A 23,620-nucleotide genomic window follows, 5' to 3' on the forward strand; every position below is an offset into this window, starting at 1 on the left:
AAATCTTTATGGTATGTGTGACTAGAGGCGTGGTGAGGGCGTGGCCAGGGGTGTGGTAGGGGCATGGCTTAAAGAGACTCTGTAACAAATTGTTTATCTTTATTTCTTCTATGCTATAAGTTCCTATGCCTTTTCTAATGTGGTCTGGCTTACTGCAGCTTTTCCTAATTGCACAGTAGCTGTGTTATCTCTGTTATATGATCTAATCTTCTCTCTATAGTCGGCACAGTCAGGCTGAGGCAGTCAGACTGGAATGTGCAGGGCTGCTTGTGATTAGCTAGAAGCTGTACACACCCCCTGCAGGCTCTGTGTGACTAACACACTCTGCTTAGCTGAGCCTATTAGAAGCTGGTTAGTTTGTTTGTAAACACTGCCTAAAACTGGCAATTACAAGCCAGGTTTGCAGCAGAGAATGGCAGAAACAGCACAGAGGGGACCAGGAGCACATAATGAATAGAATGGTATGCTTTTTATTGTAAGAATTTCAGAGTACAGATTCTCTTTAAGTGTCCCTTTTTCTCATCTCAAAAAGTTGGGAGGTATGTTCCTAACACTAGCCCTTCCTATCTTCTCCTAACAATAACTTCCCTCTACCTACTCCTAACCCTAACCCTTCCTAACACTAACCACCCCTGCCTACTCCTAAAACTAACTCCCCCACTACCTACATCTAACAATAACCTCCCAACTACCTACTCCTAACAATAACCCCTCCTAACTAATCCTAACACTAGCCCCCCAATATTTTACCCCTAACACTGGTTCAGTTGGAAGAACCATAAACAATTCTATGAAATATAAAACAAAATAGTGATGTTCTAGCATCGCTCTATCAGTCGCACACTGGCCTGGCTGTAATGCATTTTGCCATGTGGCAAGTAAGTATCGCTCTGCAGGAATACAGGAAATCGCAGAGCGTGCCAGGGGACCACGCCTACCAAGCCAGGACAGTTTTCATGAAACCATGATATCTGATTCGTTGAAAATGGCTTTTTCTTTCTGGACAAACCTCATAGTTAGGAGAAATGCAATCAGGAAAAACTTGGACAGTAAAAATAAACATAAAACAGGCTGCATTTCTCATATTCTCCACAAGATGGCCAGACAGGAAGTGCTGTTTGGCACAGAAGGGAAGTCAGGGGTTAGAGGTGATGTGGGAGGAAGTGGAGAGAAGCCATTGCTGGATCTGTCAGAGGAGAAGGTAATAAGTTATTTCTGAATTTCTATCCCCTCTGCTGAAGCCCTAATTCTAACTTGTCACATTGTCACCCTCTATGTCACCCTGGAGGAGGGGCAGTATATAGAAAGACAGCAGGACCTCGACAAGGACGCCATGATGGAGAGTCAGCCGCCCCTCACATCACCGGGTAAGAGGAGACTTTCATTTCTTGTACAGGAGAGAGCAGTACTTGGGGTCCACCTAGATCCCCCATCATCTGATAATCACATAGAGACAATGTATTCAGTCAGTGTGTGTGTTTCCTACAGATGTATCCAGTAACAGAAACCCACCAGAGAGATGTACAGGTCCTCTTTATTCCCAGGATTGCCCACCTAGATCCCCCATCATCTGATAATCACATAGAGACAATGTATTCAGTCAGTGTGTGTGTTTCCTACAGATGTATACAGTAACAGAAACCCACCAGAGAGATGTACAGGTCCTCTTTATTCCCAGGATTGTCCACCTAGATCCCCCATCATCTGATAATCACATAGAGACAATGTATTCAGTCAGTGTGTGTGTTTCCTACAGATGTATCCAGTAACAGAAACCCACCAGAGAGATGTACAGGTCCTCTTTATTCCCAGGATTCTCCACCTAGATCCCCCATCATCTGATAATCACATAGAGACAATGTATTCAGTCAGTGTGTGTGTTTCCTACAGATGTATCCAGTAACAGAAACCCACCAGAGAGATGTACCGGTCCTCTTTATTCCCAGGATTGCCCACCTAGATCCCCCATCATCTGATAATCACATAGAGACAATGTATTCAGTCGGTGTGTGTTTCCTGCAGATGTATCCAGTAACGGAACCCACCAGAGATATGTACAGGTCCTCTTTATTCCCAGGATTGTCCACCTAGATCCCCCATCATCTGATAATCACATAGAGACCATGTATTCAGTCAGTGTGTGTGTTTCCTACAGATGTGTCCAGTAACAGAAACCCACCAGAGAGATGTACAGGTCCTCTTTATTCCCAGGATTGTCCACCTAGATCCCCCATCATCTGATAATCACATAGAGACAATGTATTCAGTCAGTGTGTGTGTTTCCTACAGATGTATCCAGTAACAGAAACCCACCAGAGAGATGTACAGGTCCTCTTTATTCCCAGGACTGTCCACCTAGATCCCCCATCATCTGATAATCACATAGACAGTGTATTCAGTCAGTGTGTGTGTTTCCTACAGATGTATCCAGTAACAGAGACCCACCAGAGAGATGTACAGGTCCTCTTTATTCCCAGGATTGCCCACCTAGATCTCCCATCATCTGATAATCACATAGAGACAATGTATTCAGTCAGTGTGTGTGTTTCCTACAGATATATCCAGTAACAGAAACCCACCAGAGAGATGTACCGGTCCTCTTTATTCCCAGGATTGTCCACCTAGATCCCCCATCATCTGATAATCACATAGAGACAATGTATTCAGTCAGTGTGTGTGTTTCCTACAGATGTATCCAGTAACAGAAACCCACCAGAGAGATGTACCGGTCCTCTTTATTCCCAGGATTGCCCACCTAGATCCCCCATCATCTGATAATCACATAGAGACAATGTATTCAGTCGGTGTGTGTTTCCTGCAGATGTATCCAGTAACAGAACCCACCAGAGATATGTACAGGTCCTCTTTATTCCCAGGATTGTCCACCTAGATCCCCCATCATCTGATAATCACATAGAGACCATGTATTCAGTCAGTGTGTGTGTTTCCTACAGATGTGTCCAGTAACAGAAACCCACCAGAGAGATGTACAGGTCCTCTTTATTCCCAGGATTGTCCACCTAGATCCCCCATCATCTGATAATCACATAGAGACAATGTATTCAGTCAGTGTGTGTGTTTCCTACAGATGTATCCAGTAACAGAAACCCACCAGAGAGATGTACAGGTCCTCTTTATTCCCAGGATTGCCCACCTAGATCCCCCATCATCTGATAATCACATAGAGACAATGTATTCAGTCAGTGTGTGTGTTTCCTACAGATGTATCCAGTAACAGAAACCCACCAGAGAGATTCACAGGTCCTCTTTATTCCCAGGATTGTCCACCTAGATCCCCATCATCTGATAATCACATAGAGACCATGTATTCAGTCAGTGTGTGTGTTTCCTACAGATGTGTCCAGTAACAGAAACCCACCAGAGAGATGTACAGCTCCTCTTTATTCCCAGGATTGTCCACCTAGATCCCCCATCATCTGATAATCACATAGAGACAATGTATTCAGTCAGTGTGTGTGTTTCCTACAGATGTATCCAGTAACAGAAACCCACCAGAGAGATGTACAGGTCCTCTTTATTCCCAGGATTGCCCACCTAGATCCCCCATCATCTGATAATCACATAGAGACAATGTATTCAGTCAGTGTGTGTGTTTCCTACAGATGTATCCAGTAACAGAAACCCACCAGAGAGATTCACAGGTCCTCTTTATTCCCAGGATTGCCCACCTAGATCCCCCATCATCTGATAAACACATAGAGACAATGTATTCAGTCAGTGTGTGTGTTTCCTACAGATGTATCCAGTAACAGAAACCCACCAGAGAGATGTACAGGTCCTCTTTATTCCCAGGATTGTCCACCTAGATCCCCCATCATCTGATAATCACATAGAGACAATGTATTCAGTCAGTGTGTGTGTTTCCTACAGATGTATCCAGTAACAGAAACCCACCAGAGAGATGTACAGGTCCTCTTTATTCCCAGGATTGCCCACCTAGATCCCCCATCATCTGATAATCACATAGAGACAATGTATTCAGTCAGTGTGTGTGTTTCCTACAGATGTATCCAGTAACAGAAACCCACCAGAGAGATTCACAGGTCCTCTTTATTCCCAGGATTGCCCACCTAGATCCCCCATCATCTGATAAACACATAGAGACAATGTATTCAGTCAGTGTGTGTGTTTCCTACAGATGTATCCAGTAACAGAAACCCACCAGAGAGATGTACAGGTCCTCTTTATTCCCAGGATTGCCCACCTAGATCCCCCATCATCTGATAATCACATAGAGACAATGTATTCAGTCAGTGTGTGTGTTTCCTACAGATGTATCCAGTAACAGAAACCCACCAGAGAGATGTACAGGTCCTCTTTATTCCCGGGATTGTCCACCTAGATCCCCCATCATCTGATAATCACATAGAGACAATGTATTCAGTCAGTGTGTGTGTTTCCTACAGATGTATCCAGTAACAGAAACCCACCAGAGAGATGTACAGGTCCTCTTTATTCCCAGGATTGCCCACCTAGATCCCCCATCATCTGATAATCACATAGAGACAATGTATTCAGTCAGTGTGTGTGTTTCCTACAGATGGATCCAGTAATAGGAACCCACCAGAGAGATGTACAGGTCCTCTTTATTCCCAGGATTGCCCACCTAGATCCCCCATCATCTGATAATCACATAGAGACAATGTATTCAGTCAGTGTGTGTGTTTCCTACAGATGTCTCCAGTAACAGAAACCCTCTAGAGAGATGTACAGGTCCTCTTTATTCCCAGGATTGCCCACAGGAAGGTCAAACCACCCCCCACCATTATCAGGTAGGTGGAATTGGGGTCCCCATATACTCTAAACTGTATTTTGTAGTCTGCATAAGCTCATATATGTCTTCATAATTTGTTTGTTCTCTTTTTGTGACCTTAGGGTGAAGAGCTGATACATGTAGGTGCTGTGGTTAAAGAGGAAGAGATGTATGTGAGGAGTGATCAGCAGTCTATGGAGGAGGGTGTCATAATGGTGAAAATTAAAGAGGAAGAAGAAGAGCTGTATATGAGGAGTGATCAGCAGTCTATGGAGGAGGGTGACATGATGAGGACAAGTAAAGAGGAAGAAGAAGAGATGTATGTGAGGAGTGATCAGCAGTCTATGGAGGAGGGAGGCATGATGAGGACAAGTAAAGAGGAAGAAGAAGAGACATATGTGAGGAGTGATCAGCAGTCTATGGAGGAGGGAGACCTGATGAGGACAAGTAAAGAGGAGGACAATATTACAGAGGGCAGAACAGGTGAGTATTCAACAGTAATATAGAATTATTGTATTATTATTATTTATTTATAAAGCGCCAACATATTCCCTGGCGCTGTACAAAGTAAGAAACAAACATGGGAAGTGGCCTAAGGTAGCGCATATGCTTATCGGAACAAATGAGTTTTTAGAGAGCGTTTAAAGGTAACAAAAGGTTGCTGAGTGACGGATGTGTTGGGGGAGGGGATTCCAGAGAAGGAGTACAGCGCGTGCGAAGTCTTGTAAACGTGAATGTGAGGAGGTGATTCTAAAGGAGGACAACAGAAGATCATGTGCTGATCTGAGATTGCGATTGGGTTTGTATCTGGAAATTAGTGAGGATATGTACCGGGGAGAGAGGTTGTGGAGAGCTTTGTAGATTAGGGTTAGGAGGTTGAGCTGGATCCTCTGGTTAATTGGCAGCCAGTGAAGAGCTTGGCAGAGAGGAGCAGCAGAGGAAGAGCGAGAAGAATAATTGTGTATGTATATTGCTGGTGTGGCTGTATTGCTGCTCACAGACTGGCCATGTTAGGAGATGTTATTTGTACTCAGATATTGTGATTGTGTTTGGCGACATCTTACTAACAATAACAGTACAGACACGCTGATTGGAGTTCCCTGTTCTGTTCTTTGGAGAGGGGAGGGGGCGATGGAGGGAGGAGCATCCGGCTACATCTCACAGCAGCAATACAATGCTGATCAGGGGAGGACTTTCCAACTGTGACAGCCACTAAATTGTCACATGTAGCTATAATCACCGATCATTTCACGTGATAGAAATCTACCATGTGTGTGGTTTATATTCATTCTACCAGCCTGTAATAAGTGCACAGTCAGGTAGGAAGCACATGGAGGAAGAGCCCTACCAAAGGCTTACAATCTAGAGGGTGGGGTGGTGCAATAGAAGAGTTAGGGCATCGCAAGGGGAGTGGGAGAGAGTTCCAGAGGAAGGGGGCAGCTCTAGTTAAATCCTGTAGTCGTGCATGAGAGTGTGAGATAAGTGCACTGTTTAGGAGGAGGTGGTTGGAGGAGTGGAGTGGGCAGTCAGGTGTGTATCTGCTGACCAGGTCAGAGATGTAGGTCAGGCAGGACTTGTGTATAGATCTGTAGGCCAGGCATAGGATAGTGAAGCTGGATAGGAGGAGGTGGTTGGAGGAGCGGAGTGGGCAGCCAGGTGTGTATCTGCTGACCAGGTCAGAGATGTAGGTCAGGCAGGACTTGTGTATAGATCTGTAGGCCAGGCATAGGCTAGTGAAGCTGGATAGGAGGAGGTTGTTGGAGGAGCGGAGTGGGCAGTCAGATGTGTATCTGCTGACCAGGTCAGAGATGTAGGTCAGGCAGGACTTGTGTATAGATCTGTAGGCCAGGCATAGGATAGTGAAGCTGGATAGGAGGAGGTTGTTGGAGGAGTGGAGTGGGCAGTCAGGTGTGTATCTGCTGACCAGGTCAGAGATGTAGGTTTGGCAGGGCTTGTGTATAGATCTGTAGGCCAGACATAGGATAGTGAAGCTGGATAGGGGGAGGTTGTTGGAGGAGTGGAGTGGGCAGTCAGGTGTGTATCAGTGACCAGGTCAGAGATGTAGGTCAGGCAGGACTTGTGTATAGATCTGTAGGCCAGGCATAGGATAGTGAAGCTGGATAGGAGGAGGTTGTTGGAGGAGTGGAGTGGGCAGTCAGGTGTGCATCTGCTGACCAGGTCAGAGATGTAGGTCAGGCAGGACTTGTGTATAGATGTGTAGGCCAGGCATAGGATAGTGAAGCTGGATAGGAGGAGGTGGTTGGAGGAGAGGAGTGGGCAGTCAGGTGTGTATCAGTGACCAGGTCAGAGATGTAGCTCTGGCAGGACTTGTGTATAGATCTGTAGGCCAGGCATAGGATAGTGAAGCTGGATAGAAGGAGGTTGTTGGAGGAGTGGAGTGGGCAGTCAGGTGTGTATCAGTGACCAGGTCAGAGATGTAGGTCAGGCAGGACTTGTGTATAGATCTGTAGGCCAGGCATAGGATAGTGAAGCTGGATAGGAGGAGGTGGTTGGAGGAGCGGAGTGGGCAGCCAGGTGTTTATCTGCTGACCAGGTCAGAGATGTAGGTCAGGCAGGACTTGTGTATAGATCTGTAGGCCAGGCATAGGCTAGTGAAGCTGGATAGGAGGAGGTTGTTGGAGGAGCGGAGTGGGCAGTCAGATGTGTATCTGCTGACCAGGTCAGAGATGTAGGTCAGGCAGGACTTGTGTATAGATCTGTAGGCCAGGCATAGGATAGTGAAGCTGGATAGGAGGAGGTTGTTGGAGGAGTGGAGTGGGCAGTCAGGTGTGTATCTGCTGACCAGGTCAGAGATGTAGGTTTGGCAGGGCTTGTGTATAGATCTGTAGGCCAGACATAGGATAGTGAAGCTGGATAGGGGGAGGTTGTTGGAGGAGTGGAGTGGGCAGTCAGGTGTGTATCAGTGACCAGGTCAGAGATGTAGGTCAGGCAGGACTTGTGTATAGATCTGTAGGCCAGGCATAGGATAGTGAAGCTGGATAGGAGGAGGTGGTTGGAGGAGTGGAGTGGGCAGCCAGGTGTGTATTTGCTGACCAGGTCAGAGATGTAGGTCAGGCGGGACTTGTGTATAGATCTGTAGGCCAGGCATAGGATAGTGAAGCTGGATAGGAGGAGGTTGTTGGAGGAGTGGAGTGGGCAGCCAGGTGTGTAGCTGCTGACCAGGTCAGAGATGTACATCAGGCAGGACTTGTGTATAGATCTGTAGGCCAGGCATAGGATAGTGAAGCTGGATAGGAGGAGGATGTTGGAGGAGAGGAGTGGGCAGTCAGGTGTGTATCTGCTGACCAGGTCAGAGATGTAGGTCAGGCAGGACTTGTGTATAGATCTGTAGGCCAGGCATAGGATGTGAAGCTGGATAGGAGGAGGTTGTTGGAGGAGTGGAGTGGGCAGTCAGGTGTGTATCAGTGACCACGTCAGAGATGTAGGTCAGGCAGGACTTGTGTATAGATCTGTAGGCCAGGCATAGGATAGTGAAGCTGGATAGGAGGAGGTTGTTGGAGGAGTGGAGTGGGCAGTCAGGTGTGTATCTGCTGACCAGGTCAGAGTTGTAGGTCAGGCAGGACTTGTGTATAGATCTGTAGGCCAGACATAGGATAGTGAAGCTGGATAGGAGGAGGTTGTTGGAGGAGTGGAGTGGGCAGCCAGGTGTGTATCAGTGACCAGGTCAGAGATGTTGGTCAGGCAGGACTTGTGTATAGATCTGTAGGCCAGACATAGGATAGTGAAGCTGGATAGGAGGAGGTTGTTGGAGGAGAGGAGTGGGCAGCCAGGTGTGTATCTGCTGACCAGGTCAGAGATGTAGGTCAGGGAGGACTTGTGTATAGATCTGTAGGCCAGGCATATGATAGTGAAGCTGGATAGGAGGAGGTTGTTGGAGGAGTGGAGTGGGCAGTCAGGTGTGTATCTTCTGACCAGGTCAGAGATGTAGGTCAGGCAGGGCTTGTGTACAGATCTGTAGGCCAGGCATAGGATAGTGAAGCTGGATAGGAGGAGGTTGTTGGAGGAGTGGAGTGGGCAGTCAGGTGTGTATCTGCTGACCAGGTCAGAGATGTAGGTCAGGCAGGGCTTGTGTACAGATCTGTAGGCCAGGCATAGGATAGTGAAGCTGGATAGGAGGAGGTTGTTGGAGGAGTGGAGTGGGCAGTCAGGTGTGTATCTGCTGACCAGGTCAGAGATGTAGGTCAGGCGGGACTTGTGTATAGATCTGTAGGCCAGGCATAGGATAGTGAAGCTGGATAGGAGGAGGTTGTTGGAGGAGTGGAGTGGGCAGCCAGGTGTGTAGCTGCTGACCAGGTCAGAGATGTACATCAGGCAGGACTTGTGTATAGATCTGTAGGCCAGGCATAGGATAGTGAAGCTGGATAGGAGGAGGATGTTGGAGGAGAGGAGTGGGCAGTCAGGTGTGTATCTGCTGACCAGGTCAGAGATGTAGGTCAGGCAGGACTTGTGTATAGATCTGTAGGCCAGGCATAGGATGTGAAGCTGGATAGGAGGAGGTTGTTGGAGGAGTGGAGTGGGCAGTCAGGTGTGTATCAGTGACCACGTCAGAGATGTAGGTCAGGCAGGACTTGTGTATAGATCTGTAGGCCAGGCATAGGATAGTGAAGCTGGATAGGAGGAGGTTGTTGGAGGAGTGGAGTGGGCAGTCAGGTGTGTATCTGCTGACCAGGTCAGAGTTGTAGGTCAGGCAGGACTTGTGTATAGATCTGTAGGCCAGACATAGGATAGTGAAGCTGGATAGGAGGAGGTTGTTGGAGGAGTGGAGTGGGCAGCCAGGTGTGTATCAGTGACCAGGTCAGAGATGTTGGTCAGGCAGGACTTGTGTATAGATCTGTAGGCCAGACATAGGATAGTGAAGCTGGATAGGAGGAGGTTGTTGGAGGAGAGGAGTGGGCAGCCAGGTGTGTATCTGCTGACCAGGTCAGAGATGTAGGTCAGGGAGGACTTGTGTATAGATCTGTAGGCCAGGCATATGATAGTGAAGCTGGATAGGAGGAGGTTGTTGGAGGAGTGGAGTGGGCAGTCAGGTGTGTATCTGCTGACCAGGTCAGAGATGTAGGTCAGGCAGGGCTTGTGTACAGATCTGTAGGCCAGGCATAGGATAGTGAAGCTGGATAGGAGGAGGTTGTTGGAGGAGTGGAGTGGACAGCCAGGTGTGTATCTGCTGACCAGGTCAGAGATGTAGGTCAGGCGGGACTTGTGTATAGATCTGTAGGCCAGGCATAGGATAGTGAAGCTGGATAGGAGGAGGTTGTTGGAGGAGTGGAGTGGGCAGTCAGGTGTGTATCTGCTGAATAGGTCAGAGATGTAGGTCAGGCAGGACTTGTGTATAGATCTGTAGGCCAGGCATAGGATAGTGAAGCTGGATAGGAGGTGGTTGTTGGAGGAGCGGAGTGGGCAGCCAGGTGTGTATCTGCTGACCAGGTCAGAGATGTAGGTCAGGCAGGGCTTGTGTACAGATCTGTAGGCCAGGCATAGGATAGTGAAGCTGGATAGGAGGAGGTGGTTGGAGGAGTGGAGTGGGCAGTCAGGTGTGTATCTGCTGACCAGGTCAGAGATGTAGGTCAGGCGGGACTTGTGTATAGATCTGTAGGCCAGGCATAGGATAGTGAAGCTGGATAGGAGGAGGTTGTTGGAGGAGAGGAGTGGGCAGTCAGGTGTGTATCTGCTGACCAGGTCAGAGATGTAGGTCAGGCAGGGCTTGTGTACAGATCTGTAGGCCAGGCATAGGATAGTGAAGCTGGATAGGAGGAGGTTGTTGGAGGAGAGGAGTGGGCAGTCAGGTGTGTATCTGCTGACCAGGTCAGAGATGTAGGTCAGGCAGGACTTGTGTATAGATCTGTAGGCCAGGCATAGGATAGTGAAGCTGGATAGGAGGAGGTTGTTGGAGGAGTGGAGTGGGCAGCCAGGTGTGTATCAGTGACCAGGTCAGAGATGTAGGTCAGGCAGGACTTGTTTATAGATCTGTAGGCCAGGCATAGGATAGTGAAGCTGGATAGGAGGAGGTGGTTGGAGGAGTGGAGTGGGCAGTCAGGTGTGTATCTGCTGACCAGGTCAGAGTTGTAGGTCAGGCAGGACTTGTGTATAGATCTGTAGGCCAGACATAGGATAGTGAAGCTGGATAGGAGGAGGTTGTTGGAGGAGTGGAGTGGGCAGCCAGGTGTGTATCTGCTGACCAGGTCAGAGATGTAGGTCAGGCAGGACTGGTGTATAGATCTGTAGGCCAGGCATAGGATAGTGAAGCTGGATAGGAGGAGGTTGTTGGAGGAGAGGAGTGGGCAGCCAGGTGTGTATCTGCTGACCAGGTCAGAGATGTAGGTCAGGCAGGACTGGTGTATAGATCTGTAGGCCAGGCATAGGATAGTGAAGCTGGATAGGAGGAGGTTGTTGGAGGAGAGGAGTGGGAAGCCAGGTGTGTATCACTGACCAGGTCAGAGATGTAGGTCAGGCAGGACTTGTGTATAGATCTGTAGGCCAGGCATAGGATAGTGAAGCTGGATAGGGGGAGGTTGTTGGAGGAGTGGAGTGGGAAGCCAGGTGTGTATCACTGACCAGGTCAGAGATGTAGGTCAGGCAGGACTTGTGTATAGATCTGTAGGCCAGGCATAGGATAGTGAAGCTGGATAGGGGGAGGTTGTTGGAGGAGAGGAGTGGGCAGTCAGGTGTGTATCTGCTGACCAGGTCAGAGATGTAGGTCGGGCAGGACTTGTGTATAGATCTGTAGGCCAGGCATAGGATAGTGAACCCTGATAGGAGGAGGTTGTTGGAGGGGTGGAGTGGGCAGCCAGGTGTGTATCTGCTGACCAGGTCAGAGATGTAGGTCAGGCAGGACTTGTGTATAGATCTGTAAGGGATATGTGTAGCCAGTAATAGGTGGCCGCAGTATAGGTATAGCCAGGGATAGGTGTAACCAGTAGTAGGTGCCCGCAGCATAGGTAGCCAGGGATAGGTGTAGCCAGTAATAGGTGGCCGCAGCATAGGTAGCCAGGGATAGGTGTAGCCAGTAATAGGTGGCCGCAGCATAGGTATAGCCAGGGATAGGTGTAGCCAGTAATAGGTGGCCGCAGCATAGGTATAGCCAGGGATAGGTGTAGCCAGTAGTAGGGGGCCGCAGTATAGGTATAGCCAGGGATAGGTGTAGCCAGTAATAGGTGGCCGCAGCATAGGTAGCCAGGGATAGGTGTAGCCAGTAATAGGTGGCCGCAGCATAGGTAGCCAGGGATAGGTGTAGCCAGTAGTAGGTGCTCGCAGCATAGGTATAGCCAGGGATAGGTGTAGCCAGTAGTAGGGGGCCGCAGTATAGGTATAGCCAGGGACAGGTGTAGCCAGTAATAGGTGGCCGCAGCATAGGTAGCCAGGGATAGGTGTAGCCAGTAGTAGGTGCTCGCAGCATAGGTAGCCAGGGATAGATGTAGCCGGTAGTAGGGGGCCGCAGCATAGGTAGCCAGGGATAGGTGTAGCCAGTAGTAGGGGGCCGCAGCATAGGTATAGCCAGGGATAGGTGTAGCCAGTAATAGGTGGCCGCAGCATAGGTAGCCAGGGATAGGTGTAGCCAGTAGTAGGTGGTCGCAGCATAGGTAGCCAGGGATAGGTGTAGCCAGTAGTAGGTGGCCGCAGTATAGGTATAGCCAGGGATAGGTGTAGCCAGTAATAGGTGGCCGCAGTATAGGTATAGCCAGGGATCGGTGTAGCCAGTAATAGGTGGCCGCAGCATAGGTAGCCAGGGATAGGTGTAGCCAGTAGTAGGGGGCCGCAGCATAGGTAGCCAGGGATAGGTGTAGCCAGTAGTAGGTGGCCGCAGTATAGGTATAGCCAGGGATAGGTGTAGCCAGTAATAGGTGGCCGCAGCATAGGTATAGCCAGGGATAGGTGTAGCCAGTAGTAGGGGGCCGCAGCATAGGTAGCCAGGGATAGGTGTAGCCAGTAGTAGGTGGCCGCAGTATAGGTATAGCCAGGGATAGGTGTAGCCAGTAATAGGTGGCCGCAGCATAGGTAGCCAGGGATAGGTGTAGCCAGTAGTAGGGGGCCGCAGCATAGGTAGCCAGGGATAGGTGTAGCCAGTAGTAGGGGGCCGCAGCATAGGTATAGCCAGAGATAGGTGTAGCCAGTAATAGGTGGCCGCAGCATAGGTATAGCCAGGGATAGGTGTAGCCAGTAGTAGGTGGCCGCAGCATAGGTATAGCTAGGGATAGGTGTAGCCAGTAATAGGGGGCCGCAGCATAGGTATAGCCAGGGATAGGTGTAGCCAGTAATAGGTGGCCGCAGTATAGGTATAGCCAGGGATAGGTGTAGCCAGTAATAGGTGGCCGCAGCATAGGTATAGCCAGGGATAGGTGTAGCCAGTAATAGGTGGCCGCAGCATAGGTATAGCTAGGGATAGGTGTAGCCAGTAGTAGGTGGCCGCAGCATAGGTATAGCCAGGGATTGGTGTAGCCAGTAGTAGGTGCCCGCAGCATAGGTATAGCCAGGGATAGGTGTAGCCAGTAATAGGTGGCCGCAGCATAGGTATAGCCAGGGATAGGTGTAGCCAGTAGTAGGGGGCCGCAGCATAGGTATAGCCAGGGATAGGGGTAGCCAGTAGTAGGTGCTCGCAGCATAGGTAGCCAGGGATAGGTGTAGCCAGTAGTAGGGGGCCGCAGTATAGGTAGCCAGGGATAGGTGTAGCCAGTAGTAGGGGGCCGCAGCATAGGTAGCCAGGGATAGGTGTAGCCAGTAGTAGGTGGCTGCAGTATAGGTATAGCCAGGGATAGGTGTAGCCAGTAGTAGGAGGCCGCAGCATAGGTATAGCCAGGGATAGGTGTAGCCAGTAGTAGGGGGCCGCAGCATAGGTAGCCAGGGATAGGTGTAGCCAGTAGTAGGTGCTCGCAGCATAGGTAGCTAGGGATAGGTGTAGCCAGTAGTAGGGGGCCGCAGCATAGGTATAGCCAGGGATAGGTGTAGCCAGTAGTAGGGGGCCGCAGCATAGGTAGCCAGGGATAGGTGTAGCCAGTAGTAGGTGCTCGCAGCATAGGTAGCCAGGGATAGGTGTAGCCAGTAGTAGGGGGCCGCAGTATAGGTAGCCAGGGATAGGTGTAGCCAGTAGTAGGGGGCCGCAGCATAGGTAGCCAGGGATAGGTGTAGCCAGTAGTAGGTGCTCGCAGCATAGGTAGCCAGGGATAGGTGTAGCCAGTAGTAGGGGGCCGTAGCATAGGTATAGCCAGGGATAGGTGTAGCCAGTAGTAGGGGGCCGCAGTATAGGTAGCCAGGGATAGGTGTAGCCAGTAGTAGGTGCTCGCAGCATAGGTAGCCAGGGATAGGTGTAGCCAGTAGTAGGGGGCCGCAGTATAGGTAGCCAGGGATAGGTGTAGCCAGTAGTAGGGGGCCGCAGCATAGGTAGCCAGGGATAGGTGTAGCCAGTAGTAGGTGCTCGCAGCATAGGTAGCCAGGGATAGGTGTAGCCAGTAGTAGGGGGCCGCAGCATAGGTATAGCCAGGGATAGGTGTAGCCAGTAGTAGGGGGCCGCAGCATAGGTAGCCAGGGATAGGTGTAGCCAGTAGTAGGGGGCCGCAGTATAGGTATAGCCAGGGATAGGTGTAGCCAGTAGTAGGTGCTCGCAGCATAGGTAGCCAGGGATAGGTGTAGCCAGTAGTAGGGGGCCGCAGTATAGGTAGCCAGGGATAGGTGTAGCCAGTAGTAGGTGCCCGCAGCATAGGTAGCCAGGGATAGGTGTAGCCAGTAGTAGGGGGCCGCAGCATAGGTATAGCCAGGGATAGGTGTAGCCAGTAGTAGGGGGCCGCAGCATAGGTATAGCCAGGGATAGGTGTAGCCAGTAGTAGGTGGCCGCAGTATAGGTATAGCCAGGGATAGGTGTAGCCAGTAGTAGGTGCTCGCAGCATAGGTAGCCAGGGATAGGTGTAGCCAGTAGTAGGGGGCCGCAGCATAGGTATAGCCAGGGATAGGTGTAGCCAGTAGTAGGGGGCCGCACCATAGGTATAGCCAGGGATACGTGTAGCCAGTAGTAGGTGGCCGCAGTATAGGTATAGCCAGGGATAGGTGTAGCCAGTAATAGGTGGCCGCAGCATAGGTAGACAGGGATAGGTGTAGCCAGTAGTAGGAGCCTGCAGCATAGGTATAGCCAGGGATAGGTGTAGCCAGTAATAGGTGGCCGCAGCATAGGTATAGCCAGGGATAGGTGTAGCCAGTAGTAGGTGCTCGCAGCATAGGTAGCCAGGGATAGGTGTAGCCAGTAGTAGGGGGCCGCAGCATAGGTATAGCCAGGGATTGGTGTAGGCAGTAGTAGGTGGCCGCAGCATAGGTAGCCAGGGATAGGTGTAGCCAGTAGTAGGTGCTCGCAGCATAGGTAGCCAGGGATAGGTGTAGCCAGTAGTAGGGGGCCGCAACATAGGTATAGCCAGGGATTGGTGTAGCCAGTAATAGGTGGCCGCAGCATAGGTATAGCCAGGGATAGGTGTAGCCAGTAATAGGTGGCCGCAGCACAGGTATAGCTAGGGATAGGTGTAGCCAGTAGTAGGTGCTCGCAGCATAGGTAGCCAGGGATAGGTGTAGCCAGTAGTAGGTGGCCGCAGCATAGGTATAGCCAGGGATTGGTGTAGCCAGTAATAGGTGGCCGCAGCATAGGTATAGCCAGGGATAGGTGTAGCCAGTAGTAGGGGGCCGCAGCATAGGTATAGCCAGGGATAGGTGTAGCCAGTAGTAGGGGGCCGCAGCATAGGTAGCCAGGGATAGGTGTAGCCAGTAATAGGTGGCCGCAGCATAGGTAGCCAGGGATAGGTGTAGCCAGTAGTAGGGGGCTGCAGCATAGGTAGCCAGGGATAGGTGTAGCCAGTAGTAGGTGCCCGCAGCATAGGTAGCCAGGGATAGGTGTAGCCAGTAATAGGTGGCCGCAGCATAGGTAGCCAGGGATAGGTGTAGCCAGTAATAGGTGGCCGCAGCATAGGTAGCCAGGGATAGGTGTAGCCAGTAATAGGTGGCCGCAGCATAGGTATAGCTAGGGATAGGTGTAGCCAGTAGTAGGTGGCCGCAGCATAGGTATAGCCAGGGATAGGTGTAGCCAGTAGTAGGGGGCCGCAGTATAGGTAGCCAGGGATAGGTGTAGCCAGTAGTAGGTGCCCGCAGCATAGGTAGCCAGGGATAGGTGTAGCCAGTAGTAGGGGGCCGCAGCATAGGTATAGCCAGGGATAGGTGTAGCCAGTAGTAGGGGGCCGCAGCATAGGTATAGCCAGGGATAGGTGTAGCCAGTAGTAGGTGGCCGCAGTATAGGTATAGCCAGGGATAGGTGTAGCCAGTAGTAGGTGCTCGCAGCATAGGTAGCCAGGGATAGGTGTAGCCAGTAGTAGGGGGCCGCAGCATAGGTATAGCCAGGGATAGGTGTAGCCAGTAGTAGGTGGCCGCAGCATAGGTATAGCCAGGGATAGGTGTAGCCAGTAGTAGGGGGCCGCAGCATAGGTATAGCCAGGGATACGTGTAGCCAGTAGTAGGTGGCCGCAGTATAGGTATAGCCAGGGATAGGTGTAGCCAGTAATAGGTGGCCGCAGCATAGGTAGACAGGGATAGGTGTAGCCAGTAGTAGGAGCCTGCAGCATAGGTATAGCCAGGGATAGGTGTAGCCAGTAGTAGGTGGCCGCAGCATAGGTAGTCAGTGATAGGTGTAGCCAGTAGTAGGTGGCCGCAGCATAGGTATAGCCAGGGATAGGTGTAGCCAGTAATAGGGGGCCCCAGCATAGGTATAGCCAGGGATAGGTGTAGCCAGTAGTAGGTGGCCGCAGCATAGGTATAGCCAGGGATAGGTGTAGCCAGTAGTAGGTGGCTGCAGCATAGGTAGCCAGGGATAGGTGTAGCCAGTAGTAGGTGGCCGCAGCATAGGTATAGCCAGGGATAGGTGTAGCCAGTAGTAGGTGCTCGCAGCATAGGTAGCCAGGGATAGGTGTAGCCAGTAGTAGGGGGCCGCAGCATAGGTATAGCCAGGGATAGGTGTAGCCAGTAGTAGGGGGCCGCACCATAGGTATAGCCAGGGATACGTGTAGCCAGTAGTAGGTGGCCGCAGTATAGGTATAGCCAGGGATAGGTGTAGCCAGTAATAGGTGGCCGCAGCATAGGTAGACAGGGATAGGTGTAGCCAGTAGTAGGAGCCTGCAGCATAGGTATAGCCAGGGATAGGTGTAGCCAGTAATAGGTGGCCGCAGCATAGGTATAGCCAGGGATAGGTGTAGCCAGTAGTAGGTGCTCGCAGCATAGGTAGCCAGGGATAGGTGTAGCCAGTAGTAGGGGGCCGCAGCATAGGTATAGCCAGGGATTGGTGTAGGCAGTAGTAGGTGGCCGCAGCATAGGTAGCCAGGGATAGGTGTAGCCAGTAGTAGGTGCTCGCAGCATAGGTAGCCAGGGATAGGTGTAGCCAGTAGTAGGGGGCCGCAACATAGGTATAGCCAGGGATTGGTGTAGCCAGTAATAGGTGGCCGCAGCATAGGTATAGCCAGGGATAGGTGTAGCCAGTAATAGGTGGCCGCAGCACAGGTATAGCTAGGGATAGGTGTAGCCAGTAGTAGGTGCTCGCAGCATAGGTAGCCAGGGATAGGTGTAGCCAGTAGTAGGTGGCCGCAGCATAGGTATAGCCAGGGATTGGTGTAGCCAGTAATAGGTGGCCGCAGCATAGGTATAGCCAGGGATAGGTGTAGCCAGTAGTAGGGGGCCGCAGCATAGGTATAGCCAGGGATAGGTGTAGCCAGTAGTAGGGGGCCGCAGCATAGGTAGCCAGGGATAGGTGTAGCCAGTAATAGGTGGCCGCAGCATAGGTAGCCAGGGATAGGTGTAGCCAGTAGTAGGGGGCTGCAGCATAGGTAGCCAGGGATAGGTGTAGCCAGTAGTAGGTGCCCGCAGCATAGGTAGCCAGGGATAGGTGTAGCCAGTAATAGGTGGCCGCAGCATAGGTAGCCAGGGATAGGTGTAGCCAGTAATAGGTGGCCGCAGCATAGGTAGCCAGGGATAGGTGTAGCCAGTAATAGGTGGCCGCAGCATAGGTATAGCTAGGGATAGGTGTAGCCAGTAGTAGGTGGCCGCAGCATAGGTATAGCCAGGGATAGGTGTAGCCAGTAGTAGGGGGCCGCAGTATAGGTAGCCAGGGATAGGTGTAGCCAGTAGTAGGTGCCCGCAGCATAGGTAGCCAGGGATAGGTGTAGCCAGTAGTAGGGGGCCGCAGCATAGGTATAGCCAGGGATAGGTGTAGCCAGTAGTAGGGGGCCGCAGCATAGGTATAGCCAGGGATAGGTGTAGCCAGTAGTAGGTGGCCGCAGTATAGGTATAGCCAGGGATAGGTGTAGCCAGTAGTAGGTGCTCGCAGCATAGGTAGCCAGGGATAGGTGTAGCCAGTAGTAGGGGGCCGCAGCATAGGTATAGCCAGGGATAGGTGTAGCCAGTAGTAGGTGGCCGCAGCATAGGTATAGCCAGGGATAGGTGTAGCCAGTAGTAGGGGGCCGCAGCATAGGTATAGCCAGGGATACGTGTAGCCAGTAGTAGGTGGCCGCAGTATAGGTATAGCCAGGGATAGGTGTAGCCAGTAATAGGTGGCCGCAGCATAGGTAGACAGGGATAGGTGTAGCCAGTAGTAGGAGCCTGCAGCATAGGTATAGCCAGGGATAGGTGTAGCCAGTAGTAGGTGGCCGCAGCATAGGTAGTCAGTGATAGGTGTAGCCAGTAGTAGGTGGCCGCAGCATAGGTATAGCCAGGGATAGGTGTAGCCAGTAATAGGGGGCCCCAGCATAGGTATAGCCAGGGATAGGTGTAGCCAGTAGTAGGTGGCCGCAGCATAGGTAGCCAGGGATAGGTGTAGCCAGTAATAGGTGGCCGCAGCATAGGTATAGCCAGGGATAGGTGTAGCCAGTAATAGGTGGCCGCAGCATAGGTATAGCCAGGGATAGGTGTAGCCAGTAATAGGTGGCCGCAGCATAGGTATAGCCAGGGATCGGTGTAGCCAGTAATAGGTGGCTGCAGCATAGGTATAGCCAGGGATTGGTGTAGCCAGTAGTAGGGGGCCGCAGCATAGGTAGTCAGTGATAGGTGTAGCCAGTAGTAGGTGGCCGCAGCATAGGTATAGCCAGGGATAGGTGTAGCCAGTAGTAGGGGGCCGCAGCATAGGTAGCCAGGGATAGGTGTAGCCAGTAGTAGGTGGCCGCAGTATAGGTATAGCCAGGGATAGGTGTAGCCAGTAGTAGGTGGCTGCAGCATAGGTATAGCCAGGGATAGGTGTAGCCAGTAATAGGTGGCCGCAGCATAGGTAGCCAGGGATAGGTGTAGCCAGTAGTAGGGGGCCGCAGCATAGGTATAGCCAGGGATTGGTGTAGCCAGTAGTAGGGGGCCGCAGTATAGGTATAGCCAGGGATGGGTGTAGCCAGTAGTAGGGGGCCGCAGTATAGGTATAGCCAGGGATAGGTGTAGCCAGTAGTAGGGGGCCGCAGTATAGGTATAGCCAGGGATAGGTGTAGCCAGTAATAGGAGGCCGCAGCATAGGTATAGCCAGGGATAGGTGTAGCCAGTAGTAGGTGGCCGCAGCATAGGTATAGCCAGGGATAGGTGTAGCCAGTAGTAGGGGGCCGCAGTATAGGTATAGCCAGGGATAGGTGTAGCCAGTAATAGGAGGCCGCAGCATAGGTATAGCCAGGGATAGGTGTAGCCAGTAATAGGTGGCCGCAGCATAGGTATAGCCAGGGATGGGTGTAGCCAGTAGTAGGGGGCCGCAGTATAGGTAGCCAGGGATAGGTGTAGCCAGCAGTAGGGGGCCGCAGCATAGGTAGCCAGGGATAGGTGTAGCCAGTAGTAGGGGGCTGCAGCATAGGTATAGCCAGGGATACGTGTAGCCAGTAGTAGGTGGTCGCAGTATAGGTAGCCAGGGATAGGTGTAGCCAGTAGTAGGTGGCTGCAGCATAGGTATAGCCAGGGATAGGTGTAGCCAGTAATAGGTGGCCGCAGCATAGGTATAGCCAGGGATAGGTGTAGCCAGTAATAGGGGGCCGCAGCATAGGTATAGCCAGGGATAGGTGTAGCCAGTAGTAGGTGGCTGCAGCATAGGTATAGCCAGGGATAGGTGTAGCCAGTAATAGGTGGCCGCAGCATAGGTATAGCCAGGGATAGGTGTAGCCAGTAATAGGGGGCCGCAGCATAGGTATAGCCAGGGATAGGTGTAGCCAGTGGTAGGTGGCTGCAGCATAGGTAGCCAGGGATAGGTGTAGCCAGTAGTAGGTGGCTGCAGCATAGGTATAGCCAGGGATAGGTGTAGCCAGTAATAGGGGGCCGCAGCATAGGTATAGCCAGGGATAGGTGTAGCCAGTACTAGGGGGCCGCAGTATAGGTAGCCAGGGATAGGTGTAGCCAGTAGTAGGTGGCTGCAGCATAGGTAGCCAGGGATAGGTGTAGCCAGTAATAGGTGGCCGCAGTATAGGTATAGCCAGGGATAGGTGTAGCCAGTAGTAGGGGGCCGCAGCATAGGTATAGCCAGGGATAGGTGTAGCCAGTAGTAGGTGGCCGCAGCATAGGTAGCCAGGGATAGGTGTAGCCAGTAATAGGTGGCCGCAGCATAGGTATAGCCAGGGATAGGTGTAGCCAGTAATAGGTGGCCGCAGCATAGGTAGCCAGGGATAGATATAGCCAGTAATAGGTGGCCGCAGCATAGGTATAGCCAGGGATAGGTGTAGCCAGTAATAGGTGGCCGCAGCATAGGTAGCCAGGGATAGGTATAGCCAGTAGTAGGTGGCTGCAGCATAGGTAGCCAGGGATGGGTGTAGGCAGTAGTAGGTGGCCGCAGTATAGGTATAGCCAGGGATACGTGTAGCCAGTAGTAGGGGGCCGCAGCATAGGTAGCCAGGGATGGGTGTAGCCAGTAGTAGGTGGCCGCAGCATAGGTATAGCCAGGGATAGGTGTAGCCAGTAGTAGGTGGCTGCAGCATAGGTAGCCAGGGATAGGTGTAGCCAGTAGTAGGTGGCCGCAGCATAGGTATAGCCAGGGATAGGGGTAGCCAGTAGTAGGTGGCCGCAGCATAGGTAGACAGGGATAGGTGTAGCCAGTAGTAGGGGGCCGCAGTATAGGTAGCCAGGAATAGATGTTGCCAGTAGTAGGAACTGCAGCATAGGTAGCCAGGGATAGGTGTAGCCAGTAGTAGGGGGCCGCAGCATAGGTATAGCCAGGGATAGGTGTAGCCAGTAGTAGGTGGCCGCAGCATAGGTATAGCCAGGGATAGGTGTAGCCAGTAGTAGGTGGCCGCAGTATAGGTATAGCCAGGGATAGGTGTAGCCAGTAGTAGGTGCTCGCAGCATAGGTAGCCAGGGATAGGTGTAGCCAGTAGTAGGGGGCCGCAGTATAGGTATAGCTAGGGATAGGTGTAGCCAGTAGTAGGTGGCCGCAGCATAGGTAGCCAGGGATAGGTGTAGCCAGTAACAGGTGGCCGCAGCATAGGTAGCCAGGGATAGGTGTAGCCAGTAGTAGGTGGCCGCAGCATAGGTATAGCCAGTGATAGGGGTAGCCAGTAGTAGGGGGCCGCAGTATAGGTATAGCCAGGGATAGGTGTAGCCAGTAATAGGGGGCCGCAGTATAGGTATAGCCAGGGATAGGTGTAGCCAGTAGTAGGGGGCCGCAGCATAGGTATAGCCAGGGATAGGGGTAGCCAGTAGTAGGGGGCCGCAGTATAGGTAGCCAGGGATAGGTGTAGCCAGTAATAGGGGGCCGCAGTATAGGTATAGCCAGGGATAGATGTAGCCAGTAGTAGGGGGCCGCAGCATAGGTATAGCCAGGGATAGGTGTAGCCAGTAGTAGGTGGCCGCAGCATAGGTAGCCAAGGATAGGTGTAGCCAGTAGTAGGTGGCCGCAGCATAGGTATAGCCAGGGATAGGTGTAGCCAGTAGTAGGTGGCCGCAGCATAGGTATAGCCAGGGATAGGTGTAGCCAGTAGTAGGGGGCCGCAGCATAGGTAGCCAGGGATAGGTGTAGCCAGTAGTAGGGGGCCGCAGCATAGGTATAGCCAGGGATAGGTGTAGCCAGTAATAGGTGGCCGCAGCATAGGTATAGCCAGGGATAGGTGTAGCCAGTAGTAGGGGGCCGCAGCATAGGTAGCCAGGGATAGGTGTAGCCAGTAGTAGGGGGCCGCAGCATAGGTATAGCCAGGGATAGGTGTAGCCAGTAATAGGGGGCTGCAGTATAGGTATAGCCAGGGATAGGTGTAGCCAGTAGTAGGGGGCCGCAGCATAGGTATAGCCAGGGATAGGTGTAGCCAGTAGTAGGTGGCCGCAGCATAGGTAGCCAGGGATAGGTGTAGCCAGTAATAGGTGGCCGCAGCATAGGTAGCCAGGGATAGGTGTAGCCAGTAATAGGTGGCCGCAGCATAGGTAGCCAGGGATAGGTGTAGCCAGTAGTAGGTGGCCGCAGCATAGGTAGCCAGGGATGGGTGTAGCCAGTAGTAGGTGGCCGCAGCATAGGTATAGCCAGGGATAGGTGTAGCCAGTAATAGGTGGCCGCAGCATAGGTATAGCCAGGGATAGGTGTAGCCAGTAGTAGGGGGCCGCAGCATAGGTATAGCCAGGGATAGGTGTAGCCAGTAATAGGTGGCCGCAGCATAGGTATAGCCAGGGATAGGTGTAGCCAGTAGTAGGGGGCCGCAGCATAGGTATAGCCAGGGATAGGGGTAGCCAGTAGTAGGGGGCCGCAGTATAGGTAGCCAGGGATAGGTGTAGCCAGTAGTAGGTGCTCGCAGTATAGGTATAGCCAGGGATAGGTGTAGCCAGTAATAGGTGGCCGCAGCATAGGTATAGCCAGGGATAGGTGTAGCCAGTAGTAGGTGCTCGCAGCATAGGTATAGCCAGGGATAAGTGTAGCCAGTAGTAGGTGGCCGCAGCATAGGTATAGCCAGGGATAGGTGTAGCCAGTAGTAGGGGGCCGCAGCATAGGTAGTCAGGGATGGGTGTAGCCAGTAGTAGGTGCCCGCAGCATAGGTAGCCAGGGATAGGTGTAGCCAGTAGTAGGGGGCCGCAGCATAGGTATAGCCAGGGATAGGTGTAGCCAGTAGTAGGGGGCCGCAGCATAGGTATAGCCAGGGATAGGTGTAGCCAGTAATAGGTGGCTGCAGCATAGGTAGCCAGGGATAGGTGTAGCCAGTAGTAGGTGCCCGCAGCATAGGTAGCCAGGGATAGGTGTAGCCAGTAGTAGGGGGCCGCAGCATAGGTATAGCCAGGGATAGGTGTAGCCAGTAGTAGGGGGCCGCAGTATAGGTAGCCAGGGGGGACGACGACGACACATCAGCGGGGGCTACAAATCCTCACATGCCGGTGGGTCCTGTACGCTATACTGGCTTCATTCTTCCTGTTCTTGCAATCCCTCTCCTTGCGACAGCGCCGTGTTTCCGGGAAATGTGATGGAAGAACAGGAAGGAGGAAGAATGTAGAACAGCGTACAGGACCCGCCAGCAAGTGAGTATTTATCCCCGCCGCTGCGTCGCATCCTCGCCGCTACATCACCCCTCCCCCCTGAAGGAAAAACAAGATTGTGCATGGTATAGGCTGTGATAGCAATTACGGCTATAGCGGCGATCTGTGAGTAATGTTGGTGCTGTCAAAAGCCAGAGCACGAATTACTATAAAATCACTGTAATTCAGCCGCCAGGGATGGCTGAAAGCCAAATATTACATCTTTCCCCACTATCCACGGTGACCTGGAGGGGGAATAGTATTTACCGCTGCCAGGACATTTGCAGGAGCTGGGTGAGCCATTTATCAGCTTTACCCTGCGCCCAAATCTTCCAGCGGTTCAATCATATGTATGCTGAGGGGGTGGGGCACATCTGGCTGCCATTC

The 23,620-nt window shown here is 51.9% G+C and overlaps 1 protein-coding gene across 1 annotated transcript in view; it reads left to right on the forward strand.

Moving 5' to 3' along the window:
• Positions 1-1,096: 1,096 nt before the first annotated feature.
• The window catches only part of LOC137537311 (oocyte zinc finger protein XlCOF22-like), a 24,800-nt gene continuing 2,276 nt past the window's right edge, over positions 1,097-23,620 (forward strand). The window contains exons 1-4 of the mRNA XM_068259385.1: positions 1,097-1,201; positions 1,289-1,367; positions 4,696-4,793; positions 4,897-5,257. Of these exons, the coding sequence (XP_068115486.1) occupies positions 1,097-1,201; positions 1,289-1,367; positions 4,696-4,793; positions 4,897-5,257 (643 nt within the window). The remainder of the gene's footprint in view (positions 1,202-1,288; positions 1,368-4,695; positions 4,794-4,896; positions 5,258-23,620) is intronic.

This window comes from Hyperolius riggenbachi, chromosome 10 (genome assembly GCF_040937935.1).
Source record: "Hyperolius riggenbachi isolate aHypRig1 chromosome 10, aHypRig1.pri, whole genome shotgun sequence".
Lineage (NCBI taxonomy): Eukaryota > Metazoa > Chordata > Amphibia > Anura > Hyperoliidae > Hyperolius > Hyperolius riggenbachi.